The sequence below is a fragment of the Lathamus discolor genome, chromosome 1, assembly GCF_037157495.1.
Source record: "Lathamus discolor isolate bLatDis1 chromosome 1, bLatDis1.hap1, whole genome shotgun sequence".
Taxonomy (NCBI): Eukaryota; Metazoa; Chordata; class Aves; order Psittaciformes; family Psittacidae; genus Lathamus; species Lathamus discolor.
Genome location: NC_088884.1, coordinates 141,074,127 through 141,091,852, shown reverse-complemented (window position 1 = coordinate 141,091,852; position 17,726 = coordinate 141,074,127). Strand labels below are relative to the sequence as shown.

Here is a 17,726-nt window from a genome sequence, read left to right as displayed (position 1 = left end):
TTGTTCCCCTTCTCAGCATAATACATTGACAGGAAAACTCCTCTTCAATTCCAAGCATGCTGTGGGAGCCCACAGAATTTTAGAAGACTCCTTTAGCACTTCCATTTATCAAACTCTGCAGAATCACACAGTGTGTGCTTTGGGAAACTGTGTGAATTTTAGGCACACCTAGGTGCTTCCCTCAATAGTAAGCTTTAGCTACTTGTTGCCAAGTAGGTTTCTGCACCATCCCAGCAATTTGTGTGAACCTTTTTCAAAATGGAATTCAACAAGTGACAACGTACATTCTACTGTAGCACAAAAATCACACAACACTCCAATTACGTGTTGCTACACAAGATCAGTAACCAAGAAATAAACAAAGCTCTATCCCCAAGATGACCCAGGTGGCGAAACTCAGCACTAAGCTCTGCCTGCACTCTGACATCAAGCCCTTGGTCTCCTTAGCTGAGCAATATGCTAAGGCATTGTATTTTCATACTACTTCTTGTATTCTGTATTTAGTTTAAATGGCCTTATGAACCTTGTTCTACTGATCCCAGTTTTGGTTTTTATCTACTTCAGATTGTCATCTCAAGTCTGAATTCCCCTCCAGAAATTGTACAGGGAAATCATTTTTGCAGGCTGAGGTTCTGAAATGATATTAAAGAACCCTAGTTCCCTTCTGCGAGAACAAAGCTTTCGTTATTTCTTAAAGCTATGATTTAAAACTACCACTTCAAGACTTTACACTATGGGTCCACACTCGTAGTTCTTGGCAGAAAAAAAAAAGAAGAAAAAGAGAGAGGCCAGGATATGAAATACATTATATTTTATTAAACCTCTCATGGTGCTTGAGTTTTGGATCAGATTCTTCAAGCTGGCACTTCCTGATACAATGTCTCATGGTGGTTTGTTTCACAACCCAGGTAACTGCAAATAAAAAAGTTCAGAGCTTTTAGCTTAAGGTTTTAGCACTGCAAATGTGAAAGTTTATAGATACAACAAGTTCATTTATCTGATAGGTTTTAATGCGAGACAGACACTAATGGCTCAAAGCATTTGCTGAAGTTTATTCAGAGATTACTTAAAAGATGCCTTCAAACACAACAGCTTCTGACTTTAGCAAGCAGGTAACAAGCTGTTCTATCACTTGAGGAACTCAGAACAGCACTAAAAATAATCTTTTTAGTAGCTCGCAGGTGTTAAAAGTTTATGCAACTCCCTTCCTCTGCATCCTCTGTCACAAGCTCAGGTTCAGAAGGCACAGACTGATTTGAAAGTCAGCCTGTCTCATCCTACACAAGTGTTCTGCACCATGTATGAAACCACAGGTAGCTGAAATGTATCAAACTCCTTTAGCAGTTGAAATTCTTAAGTTATCCCTAACCCCTTGTACTCACCTTCAGTAACAGATGTACACCCACAGTGTAAATAATCCTTTCCCAACTGACCTTTGTTTACAAGGATTTATACATAAACTACACAGAAGACCTTTACACATAAATTACTCACTGAACACTGTTTTTAGTGAAGGCAGTATCCAACCAGGAGGAACACTAACCTAGGAAAGTCTGCTCTGTAAACAGCTGTAAACCCATTTGTCATGCTGGGTTTAAATTCTCAGGCCCCATCATAACAAGCATTTACAGCACAGAATACAGCTGACTGGAGTCAGGTATTTCTCCATCCAGTAGCATAATGCCAAGTTGATCATAGAATCAGATCACCAAATGGTTTGAGTTGGAAGGGACCTTAAAGATCACCAAGTTCCACTCCCTGCCACATGAAGGGACACCTTCCACTAGACCAGGTTGCTCAAAGCCCCATCCAGCCTGGCCATGAACACTGCCAGGAATAGGACAGCCACAGCTTCTCTGGGCAGCCTGTGCCAGTGCCTCACCAATCTCACAGTAAAGAGCACCCCAGGACGACAAATGGAAAGTTGCCAACAGAAGACCTAGGAAAATTTACGTTGATAACACTGCTTATGATGCCCTTTACAAGCACAACAGCATCCCTCTTGGGAACCCCCTTAACCCCAGCTTTGTGAAGCAGATAAACCTTGTCAAGTCCCCAGGTAAAGTAACTATTTCTACAAAGATGTACAAACTGTGTCAAAATGATACCAACCTATTAAGAGTTTTACTCATCTGCCTGCTGTACTGTTCCTTTCTCAGAGACATAGATACCATCCAAGAATTTCCTGATATCCTTGTTCTTGACTGTAGTGGCTTGCTGGATCAGGGCAGCTGCAGACAAAGCAAGAACAGGTGCACAAAGCAAGAGGTCAACACCAACTCATAGCCTTTGTTTGCTCTCCAATATTTCAACTAATGTATGAAACTGTCATCTGGGGAAAGGAATTACCAACCTGAAATCCTGTCAAGTCTAATGACAACACATTTTACTCAGCCTGTCTCAGCTGTAACTGAGGGCAGTGACAGTTTATTACTGCACACCTGTACAACTGAAAAGCTGAAGAGTTTGGTGCCAAAAAGGCCATCAAGATTGACTCAAAAAACACCAAAAGTTTCTGTGGACTTGAAGCAAATACAGTGAATTGAGCTGTCGTTTACCTCAAGGTTTAAGAAAGAAAGACATTTTGCTAAGCTGACATCTTCAGGTAAAAGCAGCCACATCATTGTATCTTCCCATCCCATCTACTTTCACAAACCTGAATTGGAGACCAATTCAATGTCATTCCCTTCAAGGATCAGCTCATCTTTCTGGGCTTGAGATACTGCACAGGAAACACCTACAGAAAGGAAAACGCACAATCCATATTATTGGTAAGGGCATTAGTGTACTAAAGAAACAATATGCATGTCCTGTCCCAGCTTAGAGCTCTAGAGAGCAGTATGCTAGGCAATAATTAGCTTCTAAGAGTCCCCCAAATCCCTTCCAGGGTTGCCCTCCCTCACAGAGTTTCAGAACTCAAAAGATCAGTGCAATTCATGCTCCGGATTGAAATTAACTACTTGATATCCCTACTTAAATGTTACCACAACCCAGCATTAATCACCAACACTGCATACAAGCCAGAGATCCTGCCAGCACGGCCTCACCAGCTAGGTGGTGCCATCTGCCACATGCTCATAGTCAGAAAGACAAAACTGGAGTAAACCCATCAAAAGTCATTAAAAAAAACCCTGCTTCTGACATGTCAAGCACCATGTTTATACCAGCAACACTGCAAATACTCACAAGAAATAAACACTCGGGCATTCAAGCATCTAACAGGAAACTTTCATTTGTGAGGAAAATAATACAAGTTTTTATAGTTTAATCTATTTGGTCAATAAACGTTAGCTTTTACACCAGGATTTGCTAGCATTTTACTGCCTCTGAAGTAAAAGCTGACTTAAAAAAGATCAACTACAATAGCCAAACCCACCTCAATACCCCACAGTAAATCAAAGCCACTGTAACTCCACACTGTATCTACCAGTGTTTCTGGACAAGTCTGATGCTTTCACCTAAAGCCATCCCAAAACGCCATCAGTCACATTAAATATCCTTACCAATACCTTCACCAGAAGTGGAGCTACCAAAAAAAATGGTTATGGGAAGTTTTCCCTACAGCCTTCAGGTAACCATGTTTGTGACATGTTTTGTCTCCTCCTTTCAGAAGTTTAACAAGCTCCATCACACACCTACTCTGTCAGACATTTTGCTAAAACTGCTAGTATGCAAGACACAAAACCAACAGGTGAGATAATAGTTTTGCATACATGCTCCCAGGCAATCAGGAAATTCAAAATACATCACTTGAAAGACCAAAAATACGATGTGGTGTGAAACTAATTCATGTGCAATGTTTAAAACAGAAACACATCTAAAATTAAGCACCAACTATAAACGCAGAAGAGATCTCACAAAGATGAAAGTAAACACGGTGCTCCCTGCAACTCCTATAACTAGCTCTGAACTAGTTATTAGCTACTAAATAACTCTCATTATTAAATTACTAAAACATTAATAATATTCCCACTGAACAGTGGTAAAGGTATCATCACAAGCTGACATAAACTCAGACAAGCAAACACTGTTTCAACAGTCACTCACATCACCTGTTACCAGCAGCAGTACCCAAAGAACACAGACGAGAAACCCCAGTTATAAACAAGAACGTGCATCTCCAGCTCTGCTCACCTGGCCTCATGCGCACTCTGCGGATGTACTTCTCTCCCAGGAAGTTCCGGATTTCCACAAGGGAGCCGTTATCCTGTATAACCACGTTGATGGGAAAGTGAGCATACACTGACCTCATCTTGTAACGAAAGCCCTGTGGTAAGAGACATTTTCAGATATTGAAACAGTACATCACCTTTTGGTAACACAGACGCATCAAGGTTACTGGAGAAATCTAACCCCAAGGTATAAGGAAAACAGTTTCCTAACAAGGGCAACACATGAAGCCCAAGCGACATTCCTGCCTTCTTCCACCCACAGAACTTGTCTGACAGCAAATGCAAGACAACAAAAGTAAAAATGAGAGAAAGCTCCATCTTGGATGCTCGGAAAAGCTCTCACTAAAGTGAGAAGCTGTTTATTGTCGTGAGTAACAAAAGTGACAGGAGTTACTCTGTTTCGAAAGAGAACTTACCAGCGTGACACCCTTTATCATATTCTGTACATGGCTGCAAATTGTGCGAACTGTTGCCAGCTCCTTTCTGTTACCCCACCACTTGTCCACACGTAGCTGGGTTAAAAAAAAAAAAAAATCATTAACAAAGCTTTCAGCTGCACTTCAAAACTAAAACCAAAACGTTTATGTGACAAATCGAGAGTGAAAAGTTCTGATAAACTACTTAGAAACCCACCTAACAAAAGCACAGAAGGATTTTGTTTGACAGATCACTGAAGGCTCACCTAGCTCAGGTCTTCTAAACTCTAAACCCCAGATGCAAGAGAAACATTTCTTCTTATTAATGAAACACGAGGAAAAATCTTCAAAGCAGCTGGGACAAACTGACATCTTCAGCTGAGGGATGTATTAACAAATGCTAAATTCCAAAAATCAGTCTCCTATGTGTATCAACATTTAAACGAAACACTGTGTGTGGGGTCAGTGTTTTAATGACATACTACATGCTTGCAAAAAAGTAGCTGAAATCAGCCACTCCTCCTCCTTTTGTGTAGTTTCTAAAAACACACAAAAATATCATGCAGTTATTCAGAAAACATCCTGATGAAACCTGATAATTCTGGAAGTTAAATGTGCACATTTAGTTTTATCTAGCTAAAACTAGCCCATTTATAAAATAATACCTATAATGATCAAGCCCTTTCCAAATAACTGTCTGTAACTATAAAGGAAATCAAACAACAAATTGACTCCAACATCATAGCACTGCAAGACGCCCATGGTGCCCAAGGGGTCCCATGAGATGAGCCTCTTTCAGAAAAGACTGAAATAAGGGCAAAATTACAAGCCATACTTTGCAATTAAACATTTCAGTTCAACCTCCTACAGGACCAAGGAGTTCAGGTAAATGTAAAACTGCCCTCCCTCTCTGGGCAGCAAAACGACCTATGCACCACTCACCTTCTTGTGCTTCTTTCCCAGGAGGGACAGCTCCACATTGATGTGGTTAAAATCCCTCTTCAGGGTTCCTCTGGGGCCCTTGACGATGACTGTCCGGCCCTTCAGTGACACGCTGACTGGAAAGCACAGGCAGACACGCGTTACCCGGCTGCGGGGCCAGCACCACAAAACGCCTTTCAACCGCACCCGCAGACATACCTTGCTCGGGGATGTCAACGGTCTGGTTGCTGAGAATGGTCTTCATTCTGCAAAGGACAACCGCGAGATGCTGCACACCCTCAGCGCAAGGCCCCTCCTCCGCGCCCTGCCCGCCTCTACGCCGCACGTACCCGGGAACGCTCAACCACGAAGCGCCCAGCCCAGGCCCCCACCCGCGCTGAGCCGCCACGGGGCCGAGCTCCGCTCCCAACACCGGCACATCCCGCCCAGGCCCCAGAGGGGCGGCGGCCTCGGCGCTCAGCTATACGGCAGGGCCCAGCCCACGTCCGGAACCACCGGGGTAGGAGAACAGGAGGCGCGTCCCGGGGGCCTCCCTCCGGCAGGGCTGGGGACAGGACGCGGCGGCTTATCCCGGCGCGGCGCCGGGAAGCTGCCCGTGCCCCGGTGGTGCGCCCGGGGGCGGCCCGCGGCCGATGTCCCCCGATGGCGCCGGATGGTGCCGCCATCCCCTCCTCACCTCGCAGCCGGCAGCGCGGAAAGAGGCAGCGCTTGACGTCATCACGCTCTTGTAGGCGCTCCCGGCCTCCTGACGCCATCACGTTAAGGTAGTCGTCCAAGAGGCCAGAGTAGCCGAAGCCCGATGAGCCGACTGAGGCTGGCAGGCGGCGTGGCGGAGCGCCGAGAGGGTCGATCGGCCCGGTAGCTCCGCGGACCCCGCCATGTCGCTGCTGCCGCGGGGCCGCCGCTGCGAGGCTGCGGCCACGGTCGCCCGGCGGCTGCTGGTGGGGACCCGGGCACGGGTGAGTAGCGGCGCGACAGGGCCGTGTGCTCCGGGGGAGCTGCTGCACGGCGGGACCACGAGCCAGCCTCCGGGGCGGGGGGAGCAGCACCCGGGACGGCGCCCCTGGGGCGAAGCATGATGCTCATAGCTTAGCTCGGCTCTTGACGCGTGCGGGCTGCCCGGCCGTGCCGTGACAGCGCAGCTTCGGCGCGGGCGGAGCCACAGGCAGCGCTGTCACCGCAGCGCTCCGGCGCTGCAGGGATGTGAGGCGGCCACGGAGCGGCTGGGCCCGGGCATACACCGAGACGCTCAGGGCACACACAGAGACACCCGGGAAACCGAGCCGTGATCCCGTCTGCTCCTAAATCCAGCTTCTGAAAACCGATTTGTGCTATGGTTCCATCAAAATCAGTTACTGGTTGGGCAGCGCACAGATAATCATCGCGACGCCTTCTTTTTGAGCTCTGAAATCTCAAACTAGTCCAAACGGTGTTATATCCAAAACCTATTTAACTTAGCTTGATGTTGACAGGATGAGGCGTGAGGGTTTTAAACTGAAAGAGGGCAGAGAGGCTGGATGGGAGGAAAATGATCTTTACAATGAGGGTGGTGAGACCCTGTCACAGGTTGCCCAAAGAAGTGGTGGATGCACCATCCCTGCCTAGAGGCATCCAAGGCCAGGCTGGATGTGGTGCTGGACAACCTGATCTAGTTGAAAATGTCCCTGTACATTGAAGGGGGTTGGACTACATGAGCTTTGAGGGTCCTTTCCAACCGAAACTCTTCTATGATTCTCTATTTTGGAAGAGATAATGCTCAGCGTCTGTTTTACATGACTTAAGAAGAGAATTATATGTTTAGCTTAAAGTCAGTTGGGAAAATGCTGTGTACATTACCACCAGAAGCACGAGTACTTACTTAGTATATATTTCCAGTGCATCTGTAGTGTAATAAATGACAGCGTTGCTTCTTTTAGGTGTCTGGGAGCCATGCGTGTAACCAGTACACAACATCAGGTTCTTTGACAGAGGAAAAAAGAGAGTTTCTGCAAAGTGGACCAGACTTGCAAGACTTTGTATCTGGAGATCTGTCAGACAAGAGCGCATGGGCCGAGTATAAAGGCAACTTAAAGCGTCAGAAAGGAGAAAGGTAACTGTGATTTTAAACAAGTGTAGTTGCTTCCACGCATTGTCTTGCACGTTTACTATTTGCTGCAAAATGTGTTACTAAATATTGTCATAGTGGCTTGCAAATGTCATGATTTTTCAAGAAAGAATAAACATGTTACTAACTTCAAATGCATAACAAAACATGAAGACATGGTGGTATTTTCCCACTTGAGTGCCTGTGCCGTGGCCTGTATTAAATTACAAATATACATCAGTAGGTGTGTGTACCCTACTTGGTGTTGAAAAAACATTGTTGATGCAGTAAAACAAAAAACGAAGACTAAATTTAAAAATCATAGAATCACAGAATGGTTTGTGTTGAAAGGAACCTTAAAGATCATCTAGTTCCAAACCCCTTGCCATGGGCAGAGACACCTTCCACTAGACCAGGTAGACTTTGACGGCTGCATTAATTATTGCAGTCTCCAGTGTGGCACTGTTAAATTCCACGAGTACAGGTGACAGTTTTTAAACCTTCCAATGACAACATAGTCCTGCTCTTGAATGTTGGGATGATGATCAATATGGAAGAGAGAAAGCTGTTATGACCATGAATGATGTTCATATTGGGGTTTGACACATTTGCGTCAGTGTTTAAGGAACCCTTCCTAGTGGGGATCTGTAACAAATTAAAGTGGATCTATGAAATTAAAGGAAGCTTACCATATAAATACTTCATTAATCTTTATGTTTCCTTGATGTTATTCAGGCTGCGACTCCCTCCATGGCTGAAAACAGAGATTCCCATGGGAAAGAACTACAATAAACTAAAGAATACCTTGAGAAATTTAAATCTCCATACGGTAAATCTAGTGCCAAGCAAGTTTTCCTGTAGAAATAAGGCATTTTTTACAGATACAAAGTTATTTCCATGTGGAGGACAGGCAGAAATGATGTTTTGCATGATCTTCAAGACCGAAACCAAGCCCAATGCTGATCCTTTTTTCTGGCTGTGAATTTTACCCATAAAGGATGAAGACAGATCCATAGAGTATTTAGTGGTTTTCCTCCTATGGTTTTAAATACTGTTGTTTACTATTTGCATCACCAGAGGGGTCACATGATTCTATGTGTGACTGGTTTTAGTGGAAACACATACAATTTCAGAGTTAGACATGCTTTGTATGAAAAGAAATTCTGGAAATTTATTTCATTTAATATACCTTATAGATGCTAAAAAATGGTGGGTATAAAATGCATGGAGAGCTTTTTTCCTTTTTTTTTCAGAGTAAGATCAATGTTAATGACAATCTGTGATAATTAATAAGGCAGTTACACAGTGGAGGAGTTCTTGGGGTTGTGAAGTAGAGGAAAAGAATGATAATGGATGTCACAAAACTCTTCCTGTCTCTTTTACTGACTTTTTAAAGAACAACATGTAACTCTGTTAATCTCTACATTTATCACAGAAGGAATTATGTTTTCTTTGTAAGCTACTATTGAAATTGGTTGATAATATAATAGTAATTTTCAATAATAATACAGCAAAAATACAGGTATTTTACTGTCTTTTACCTTTAGGTATGTGAAGAAGCACGTTGTCCCAACATTGGAGAATGCTGGGGAGGTGGTGAATATGCTACAGCTACAGCTACTATTATGGTAAGTCATTAACCATTTCTGTTGTAGCTGTTGTACACATTGTTGTACTGGGCTGTTGCAGCATATTGTTGGATCTCTACTGTAGTGGAGCGGGGTTATAACAAGAAATTTAGAGTAAAGCACTGACCTAGTTGTTTTTCTTAGTACTGGTTTCTGTTCCTCAGCTGAACAGTAGTGATGTGTACAATAAAAAGGCAGAAACGTCTTTCCCATTTCAGCTGATGGGTGATACATGCACTAGAGGCTGCAGATTTTGTTCAGTAAAGACAGCAAAAAATCCACCTCCCCTGGATCCGGAGGAGCCTTACAACACAGCAAAGGCCATAGCTGAGTGGGGCTTGGACTACGTTGTCTTGACATCTGTGGACAGGGACGGTTAGTATCTTATCTCTCATCTCTTCAGTCTAAGCTCGCATGTGCGTTACATGGGGTAAACACAGACCTCGCTAAACATCATTCAGCACTATTGTTAAGGATTACTGTTGTAAAAGAGTCAACAGTGCTGAAACTCTGGAAAGTTTCTACATATTCTTAGCATTTCTTTATGTCTGGAAAAATATAACAGAAGTTATAGTGTTATTAAATATCAAGAATATTTAGAATATACTATTTTTTTTTCCAAAATACATACCTAAACACTGTGTTCTGTTACTTGAGTAGCAAAAACAACCCCATCCACATTAATATACCATTCCAGAACTTCCTTCCAAAAACTAGACCCAGAATACATTACACAAAACAAATCTGACCGTTGTCTTTTTCTAACGTTGTAGTAGCCATATTAGAATGCAAAACCATTATAAAGACTGTTCAGGGTGGTGGTAAGTCTAACAGCTTCTAAGTGGCTTACGACAGAAGAACAATAATATATATATATGTATTTAATTTTTTGTAGAACTGTTTCTCAGACCAAAACCATAAATAGATAAAGCCATTCTGTGCTCGGTGAAACCTAAAGACAGGTTCATTGGGAGTAAACATTTAAAGGCTGCCCTAGATGACCACAGTTTGACTTTGTGCAGAGCAAGGCTTTGTAAAATATCCATTGTAAGCCTTTGGCAAAAGAGGTGAGAGAAGACTGGGGTCTGAATTCTTCATTATTCTGCATTTAAATGTGAATCTGTAGGGTTTGGGTAGTTTTGCTAATAAGTAAATACATTTCTTGAACCGAAAGGTTAATTGAATAATTGAAATGCTTCTAGATATGCCTGATGGTGGAGCAGAACACTTTGCAAAGACTGTCTCTCATCTGAAAGAAAGGTATATCATTAATCTCTTACTGTTATTGTTAAAACTTTAGAATGTGGTACTGCATATAGGCCAGAACTGCCTTTAGCTGGATTATTCCAGGGGCCATGCAAATACAGAAGTCTGCCTTTAGTCTGTCTTTGACCCCTTTTTTTTGTTTGGTGGTTGGGTTTTTTTTTGTTTTGTTTTGATTTTTTGGTTTGGTTTGGTTTTGGTTTTGGTTTTGTTTGGGGTTTTTTCCTGTTTATCATCATTTTTCTTATATAATGCCCACAGAGTATGTTCAATTTAGATACAATTCCAATTTAGCCCAGGCTTGTTTAAAGCTAAGCACTGGATTATTTGTTTGAAGAGGCAGCTGGTTTACCAGGAAATGAGCACATACTTTTGGGGTACGTTCACTCTCGAAGCTTGGGGCTCAGAGTGGGTTTAGGTGACACACATGACAGAAGTCAGGTTTCTCTCCCAGCACGGGTCAGCGCTTTGTATTTCCCCACAGTAGCTGTTCCTGTGATTGTACCTCCCTGCTCTCCCGGCTGTTCCGCCTTCACTCTGCATCCATGGGTGCCCCGTACCCCAGTTCATAGCACACTCGTCTACCAGCAGATTTAATTAATATGAGCTCATTTCAGTCCTTTTCCAGTATATCCTGGGAGTCGAAAGGCTCCTGCAGTCTTCCCCCCTGCCTTTTTGAGCTGACATCTGGCTCCTGGACACAGATGAGATGCCGAGGGAATAATGCTGTGTTTTACCCCAGTAGGCAGGATTATAGTTTTTCTGAATTTTGGAGCTCTGATATTTAAGCTCAAGTTAACCCGCAACAAAGGCACATGAAAAAACACATATAATTAGTGAATGTGCTCATTTAAGAGACTTGGAATCGCTTTTATGTTTATTATTTGGCTTACTGTCTATCTCGGCTGACACAGTAAAATCAGGAATTAAACACATGATGTTTTGTTTGAATTGTAGGACAAGTATTTGCAGAAATCTTTCTGTTTAGAATTGCATCCCGAATTAACTTCCCTTGCTACCTGTGCTGACCAGAGCATCGCTTACATTTGGGTTTTTGCCGTGTTGGGATTTTTAACGACAGTGATGCAGCGCCTCCGGGTGTGTGCTCTTTTTGCCTCCGCCTTCCAGGAATGCAAAGATCCTGGTAGAATGCCTCACTCCGGATTTTCGGGGGGATCTGCAGGCCGTGGGGAAGGTAGCGCTGTCGGGGCTGGACGTCTATGCACACAACGTGGAGACGGTGCCGGCGCTACAGAGGTGAGCAGCGGCAGTGCCGAGGCGCGAGCAGACGCGGAGCTTTGTAGCACACCCGCCTGCGAAGGCCGCACTGAGCTCCGGCTGCCTGTCAGGCCGCGGCCCGCGGCCCGCGCCGCCGGGGGAAATGGCGCGGGGGGCGACGCCACCCGGGCCCGCTCCCAGCCTGCCCCGCGCGCCGCGCGGCCGCCGTGCCCGCCGCCCGCCGGCAGAGGGCGCCCGCGCCGCGCCCCGGCCCGCTGGGCGGTCCTCGGGCGGTGTCGCGGCCTCTGGCGGTGTCGTGTCGTGTGTCGTGTCGCGTCGTGTCGTGTGTCGTGTCGTGTGTCGTGTGTCGTGTGTCGTGTGTCGTGTGTCGTGTGTCGTGTCTCGTGTCTCGTGTCGCGTCGTGTCGTGTCGTGTCGTGTCGTGTCGTGTCGTGTCCCCGGGCCGGGGCCGCGCTGCGATGGGGGAGCCGCGCCTCGGCTCGCCCGCGGCCTCACCGCCGGCCCTCCGGGGGCTCGGTGTGGGTGCTTACAGTGGGGGTCAAACGGCGCAGCGGAACCCTCCGAGTTGCCGTTTGCAGCTTGTAGAAGGGGGCAGAACGCGCCTCTCTCGGCATCTCTAACTTCTGTGGCTCTTTCCCCGCTCGCGCTGACACTGCGAAAAGGAAGGTCCGTGATCCCCGAGCCAACTTCGAGCAGTCCGTACGTGTGCTGAAGCACGCCAAAGAGGTCCAGCCCCGCGTCATCACTAAAACCTCCATTATGCTGGGGCTAGGTGAGACAGATGAACAAGTATATTCCACGATGAAATGTAAGTTGGTGTTGAAACACATGCCAGAATTCACAAGTATGAATTTTATTGTGCTGGAAAACAGTTGTAAGCATCTTTGCCTCAACATGAAAAGCAGTTTGCTGGTGCAGGAGACATATTCTAAGCTTTACTAGGGAAAAAAAACCCCACAGGTTTCATGACTATCTCAATATTGAAGTTTCTTGTTCGGTGACTTTTGTTAAGAAAAATGGAACTTCTGAAATGTTTTGCCTTCATCTGGCTTTCAGATGCAATTTAACAGGTAGATCCAGCTTGAGTTGATTTCAGTGGAAATTATAACTGGTTTTGTGTGACTATATTGACATCTTTGCAATACTTAAATAATGGGCTTGCAACATAGTTGCCTTATTGTGCTTTCTTTTTAGAAACAGCAGGCCTGATTGTTTAAAATAATTTGTTTCGTCTTACTTAGCACAAAACCAGTTATTATCCTTGGATCTGTAGCATGTTCCTGTGTTTCCATGTAAATGTATTTTTAAGAGGAGAAAATTTCACAGCGGTAACTGAATGCAATGTGCTTGTAAGAAGAAGCAGTTTATAAATCCTCTGGTATTTCTCCACTATTCTGGAAGAATGTCTATCCAGTACTTTACTTTGTGTACAACAACCCATACTTGGAATGCAGCGATAGCGTCTAGTTTTTCTGCAGCTGTCCCACAATACAGACCATAAAATTATAGTTCCTGATTTTTCCTTTCTTCCGGCCTAGTATTTCCTTACCACAAGAATATGAAATTTCAGATTCAGTGTCATTTGTTTTCAGGCTACATTTATGGCTGTATTTGGATCAAACTTGTATCCACACCATTCATTCAGTTATTCTGATTTCATTCCCCCTCCATCCTCTGGGTGTGAGTTAAAGAACATGTAAATGCGCTGAGACTGAACCAGTTGCTTTACAGAACTGTATCAATCTAAACAGAGATGTCAGGGCAACAGTGAATATAATGCTGCGGTCAAAACACTTTTTCTTCCTATTTGATGTGGAGCAACCACCCTAAGTAGCCAGAAAATAAATGGAGATGTTTGTGCAAAATCTGACTCCTCAGCTAGCTCTTTGTTCAGAATACCCCTCTAGCTGCAGTGAACACGATTGTTCAGGCCAGCTGGCTATCAAGAGGCTGGATTTCCCTTTGTAAGCAGACTACCTGAAGATGTGCTGTAGTATATACTCAAATTTTAGCAAAGTTTGAGATTCTGCAGGTATCAAACTAGCGTACATCCCAAGTGTGTAAAACTGGCTAAAGATGTTGGTGATGTCCCTTGATGTATAGCTCTTTAGAATTGTCCATATCTTTGTGGCATCAGGTCTCTTGAAACAGTGTAGAAGTGCCAACTGTACCTGCATGCATACATTTTTTTTGTGAAATGAAGGCTGTGACCTAAAGACACAGTGAGAATCAGTAAGATAAAGACGAGAGCATGTCACCTCTGCAGTGAGGCACATGACTGCAGTGAGTGCAGCACAACACTGTTCTCTCTGGCTTTTGACTGGGAAGCTCTGGTCTTGCAGTAGCATCAGGGCGAGGTGTGTGGCTGCTGCTCATCAAAGCTGCAGGTTCCCTTCACTGCAGAGCAGAATGTAACCCCTGCAGGCTGCTGCAGCCTGACCTTTGTTCACACTTGGAAGGAGGCTGTCTTCTAATTGCTGACAGGCCCTTGTGATCCTTCTGCCACTAACACGAAATTGTCTTTTTCCAGTGTTGCGGGAAGCAGATGTGGATTGTTTGACCCTAGGACAGTACATGCAACCAACAAAACGTCACTTAAAGGTAAAAATGCCTTTAATTTCCAGACAGTGTTACGGCCTGCACCATGCACACTCCTCCTTCTAAACTGAGGGTTGGTATGCATCCTTACCTTAGCTGTCCTTCCTTGTTTAACCTGATCTTCATTTATTATGGACTCCTCACTAAAAATTACCTCAGCCATCTAATCTCTTCCATCTTCTGCAGATTGCCCACTGCTACTTTCTGCTTTTAGGTGGGGAGATAGCTGGAGCTGAGGCATGATTCTGGAAAACAAGAGTTTCAGTGTATGTCTCAAATGTTATGGTTCAGGGAGGCTCCCCTTCACGGTCTCGTAGGATCTCCCTTAGTGGTCCCGCTTGAGCTAGGGAAATGACCATTTTCTCCTTCTGCCCTCTGTCTGGAGCTTGTGTCTCTGTTCAGGTACTGTGTTTCACTGAAACAACTGTCAGTGAAGAGATCTGTAGGACTATCATGCTTCTTTTACTTGGACAGAAAAAGGGTTGCTCAAAAGGACTGTTCAGAAATAGAGTGAAGAAAATGATAAAGCAACAACTAGAAATTAAACTTTATAAACTTTTCAGCTAAATTTGAAAAGCAAATAAAATGCATTCTGCTGGTAGAAAGCAGAGAAAATTCAGTTTGTGGCTTGACTGCTGAAGTTCTGAAGTGTAAGATTTTGAACTCGCCATGTAACTGTGTTTAATTTCACTACATGCTAGCTGTAGCCTTATCCTTGCATTCATATCTGATCAAAATGAATTCTTTTCAATCAGGTTGAGGAGTACATAACTCCTGAAAAATTTAAGTACTGGGAAAAGATAGGAAATGATCTTGGATTCCATTACACTGCTAGCGGGCCGTTAGTGCGCTCCTCCTACAAAGCAGGTAATTACTGACAAGCATGAGATTCTTCAGCACATAACGTTTTATTCTATGAAGTACTATGTGCAAAGCTCACATTATTTTTTTAATTATTTACGCTTCCTGTCTTCCATAGGTCACCTGCATGCATCAGTATGACACTGACTGGTAGTTGTACAATTGCTGCTGCTTAAGTTAGTTTTTTGCAAACCATAGTTTGTACTATAATTGATGTGTGAGGCAGGATAAAGAGTACCCAGGTTGCAAGTTTTCCTTTATATTCTGCCTCTTGGATGCTTCAGGTTTTAATGGGGCCCTTTGCTGTTTGTGATGTGTTGCTCTAGGCAGAATTTATTTACAGTGCTTAGAAATAATTAGACATGCTTATGGCAGGACCTTTCTGACAAAGCACTGGGTGTTAAGTAACAGCTGATACTAATGGAACTGTTATGTAGGTCCAGCTCCTGCTTTTCCCTAAAAAGAGAGTGGAGAAGACTCATCTGGGGCACCTTTACTTCTCAGACAGCTTTAATGCCAGCTCAAACATGAGCTTATAGCAGGCTTCACTATAAGTTGCTGATACTTTATGAAATTGGAATTAATTTTTAATGGATTCAATTTGCCACTGCCTGTTGGAAAACACGAAACGGCAGAGATATTTCATCAAATTGAGCACAAGGAAAACCAGCATTTAGAGGTGGAGGTTGTTGGGTTATAGGTTTTAGTTTGGTTTTTTTTTTTTACATCCCTGCTATGTGTATTGAAAGTGCTGTTGTATAGAACTGAGTTACTGTAAAATACTGGTAAGAACAATTACATTGTAGAATAGAATACTCACATTATGAAAAAATGTGTATTGTTTTATTTCATTGAAATACCTACAAATCATTTTGGTGCTTTTTTGCCTTTTAATAGGTGAATTCTTCTTGAAGAACTTGGTAGAAAAAAGAAAGACAAAAGCCATCTGAAAATGCGAATGAAACTATTTAAAGCAGCCAGTTTCGAAGATCCTCTTTTCAGCATGTAATTACGCTCAGTTCCAGAAATGCAGAAGACCAGATGGTGGATGCATGAATAAACTTACTATCTTTCCAGAACACACTTCTCTCACCAAAGCACTTCACATTATTTTACCTCGTTCCTTCTGGCAAGGCTACAACTACATAGTACTTGTAGTGTTCAGCAGAAGGTCACAAGGCAGAACTGTGTGATAGGACTGTGACTGATTTTGCAAGAGTAATGGAAATGAGGTGAAAGAAATGTAAGCTGAAAAAAAAAAAATCTGATTTAAGTAAACAGGTTTGATACCACCATCAGAATTGCTGCTGTTTATACTTGTGAAGGTGCTAATAGTAATGTGAAAGGTACTGGTATTTTTGTGTATCTTACCCTAAGGTAACACAAGCTTAAAAAGGGCTCTGGGAACTAGAGGAGTTCTAAAGAAAGCTTGTGTGCATGACAAAGGACCAGATTAGGGCTGTTTGAGCTACCCTGAGAAGGTGTGCAATAGACCTTCAAGAGATGGTATCTCTTACCTGCATCTTAAGAAAATGAGATGTACCATTCTCATAGCTAATAAGTACTTTTCAGGTGCTTGCGTTTCTTAAAAGCGTGAGCCTTGGAAAACACAAGGCATCAAGTTGAAAGAAAGGAACAGCCCTCTGTGGCAAGACAATTAACCTTGTGTAGATAACCATGGAATTGAAGCCACATGGAAACTCTGAGTTGCCATAAACAGTATAAATATAACCAATAAATAGTGCGTGACTGTGTAACAGACTCCACCGAGTTGCACAGGTGCTGCTTTGGTATGGGTCTGCAGGACTGCTGCTATTCTGTACCATGCTTCTGCTCCATAGGTATTGTCTGTCATTAAAGGAGAGTTAAAAACCCAGTCTGAGGGTGTGGTGTTGTGTTTGATGGGTCTGGTGACCTGCCCCCTTGAGATGCAATCTGGCTGTTAAAGCTGAACTGTGTCATGGATGACATGTGAAACCTATTACATACCTTACTGAGCTCAAGCAGAAATAAAACCATGGTTCATAGTAGAGTAGCAGCTGTAAATTCTTCTCTACACGCTCATGATAGTTCAAAGTGCATCTCTGCCTAATAATTCTCAGTTGTTTGCTATGGCCATAAGATACCATTCTGAACTGGCTTCAGCTCTATCTTCATGAAGTTGTTTGGAAACATGACAGCAGTTTGCTGTCTGGCCCCAAACTCTCATCATGCAGGTAATCCTAAGGCTGGCTGTGGTAAGTTACTGTAACTAAACTAACTGTAGTCTGTATGAAGGAGAGTGAATGGACCTTCCACCCACCCCCTGCTCAGCAAAATGTTAGAAGGAAAATGGCTTATCAACAAGTTAATATAGAAAAGAGACTCAATATTGTCAGGAACAACAAAAACCAGATGATACGACTGGGCCAGTGATGTACAACTGACTTCACAAAATTAATTACAGCAATAGTAAAGCATTATGTAGACAAGTAACCTTGAGCTAGAAGAAATGTACTTATTAAACAATGTAAATTATGGGAAGA

General features: G+C 43.6%; 2 protein-coding genes across 4 annotated transcripts; one reads left to right on the top strand and one right to left on the bottom strand.

Moving 5' to 3' along the window:
- Positions 1 to 796: 796 nt before the first annotated feature.
- Positions 797 to 6,260, bottom strand: RPL9 (ribosomal protein L9). Of its 2 annotated transcripts, none has more exons than XM_065698803.1 (8): positions 6,207 to 6,259; positions 5,729 to 5,775; positions 5,531 to 5,646; positions 4,589 to 4,684; positions 4,135 to 4,267; positions 2,657 to 2,737; positions 2,113 to 2,231; positions 797 to 912 (listed from the first exon to the last, which is right to left on the bottom strand). In XM_065698803.1, the coding sequence occupies exons 2-7, from the start codon at positions 5,772 to 5,774 to the stop codon at positions 2,125 to 2,127; spliced, it is 579 nt and encodes a 192-aa protein (XP_065554875.1). In that variant the 5' UTR covers position 5,775; positions 6,207 to 6,259; the 3' UTR covers positions 797 to 912; positions 2,113 to 2,124. The 2 variants fall into 2 exon arrangements, with proteins under 2 accessions (XP_065554875.1, XP_065554880.1); XM_065698808.1 differs by lacking the exon at positions 797 to 912 and adding an exon at positions 2,054 to 2,063 and having other exon boundaries at positions 6,207 to 6,260.
- Positions 6,261 to 6,329: 69 nt separating this feature from the next.
- Positions 6,330 to 17,077, top strand: LIAS (lipoic acid synthetase). 2 transcript variants are annotated; one of them, XM_065698779.1, is made up of 11 exons: positions 6,335 to 6,489; positions 7,447 to 7,619; positions 8,349 to 8,442; positions 9,161 to 9,241; positions 9,460 to 9,616; positions 10,444 to 10,501; positions 11,633 to 11,761; positions 12,405 to 12,550; positions 14,273 to 14,343; positions 15,096 to 15,207; positions 16,099 to 17,077. In XM_065698779.1, the coding sequence occupies exons 1-11, from the start codon at positions 6,409 to 6,411 to the stop codon at positions 16,149 to 16,151; spliced, it is 1,155 nt and encodes a 384-aa protein (XP_065554851.1). In that variant the 5' UTR covers positions 6,335 to 6,408; the 3' UTR covers positions 16,152 to 17,077. The 2 variants fall into 2 exon arrangements, with proteins under 2 accessions (XP_065554862.1, XP_065554851.1); XM_065698790.1 differs by lacking the exon at positions 15,096 to 15,207 and having other exon boundaries at positions 6,330 to 6,489.
- Positions 17,078 to 17,726: the final 649 nt, after the last annotated feature.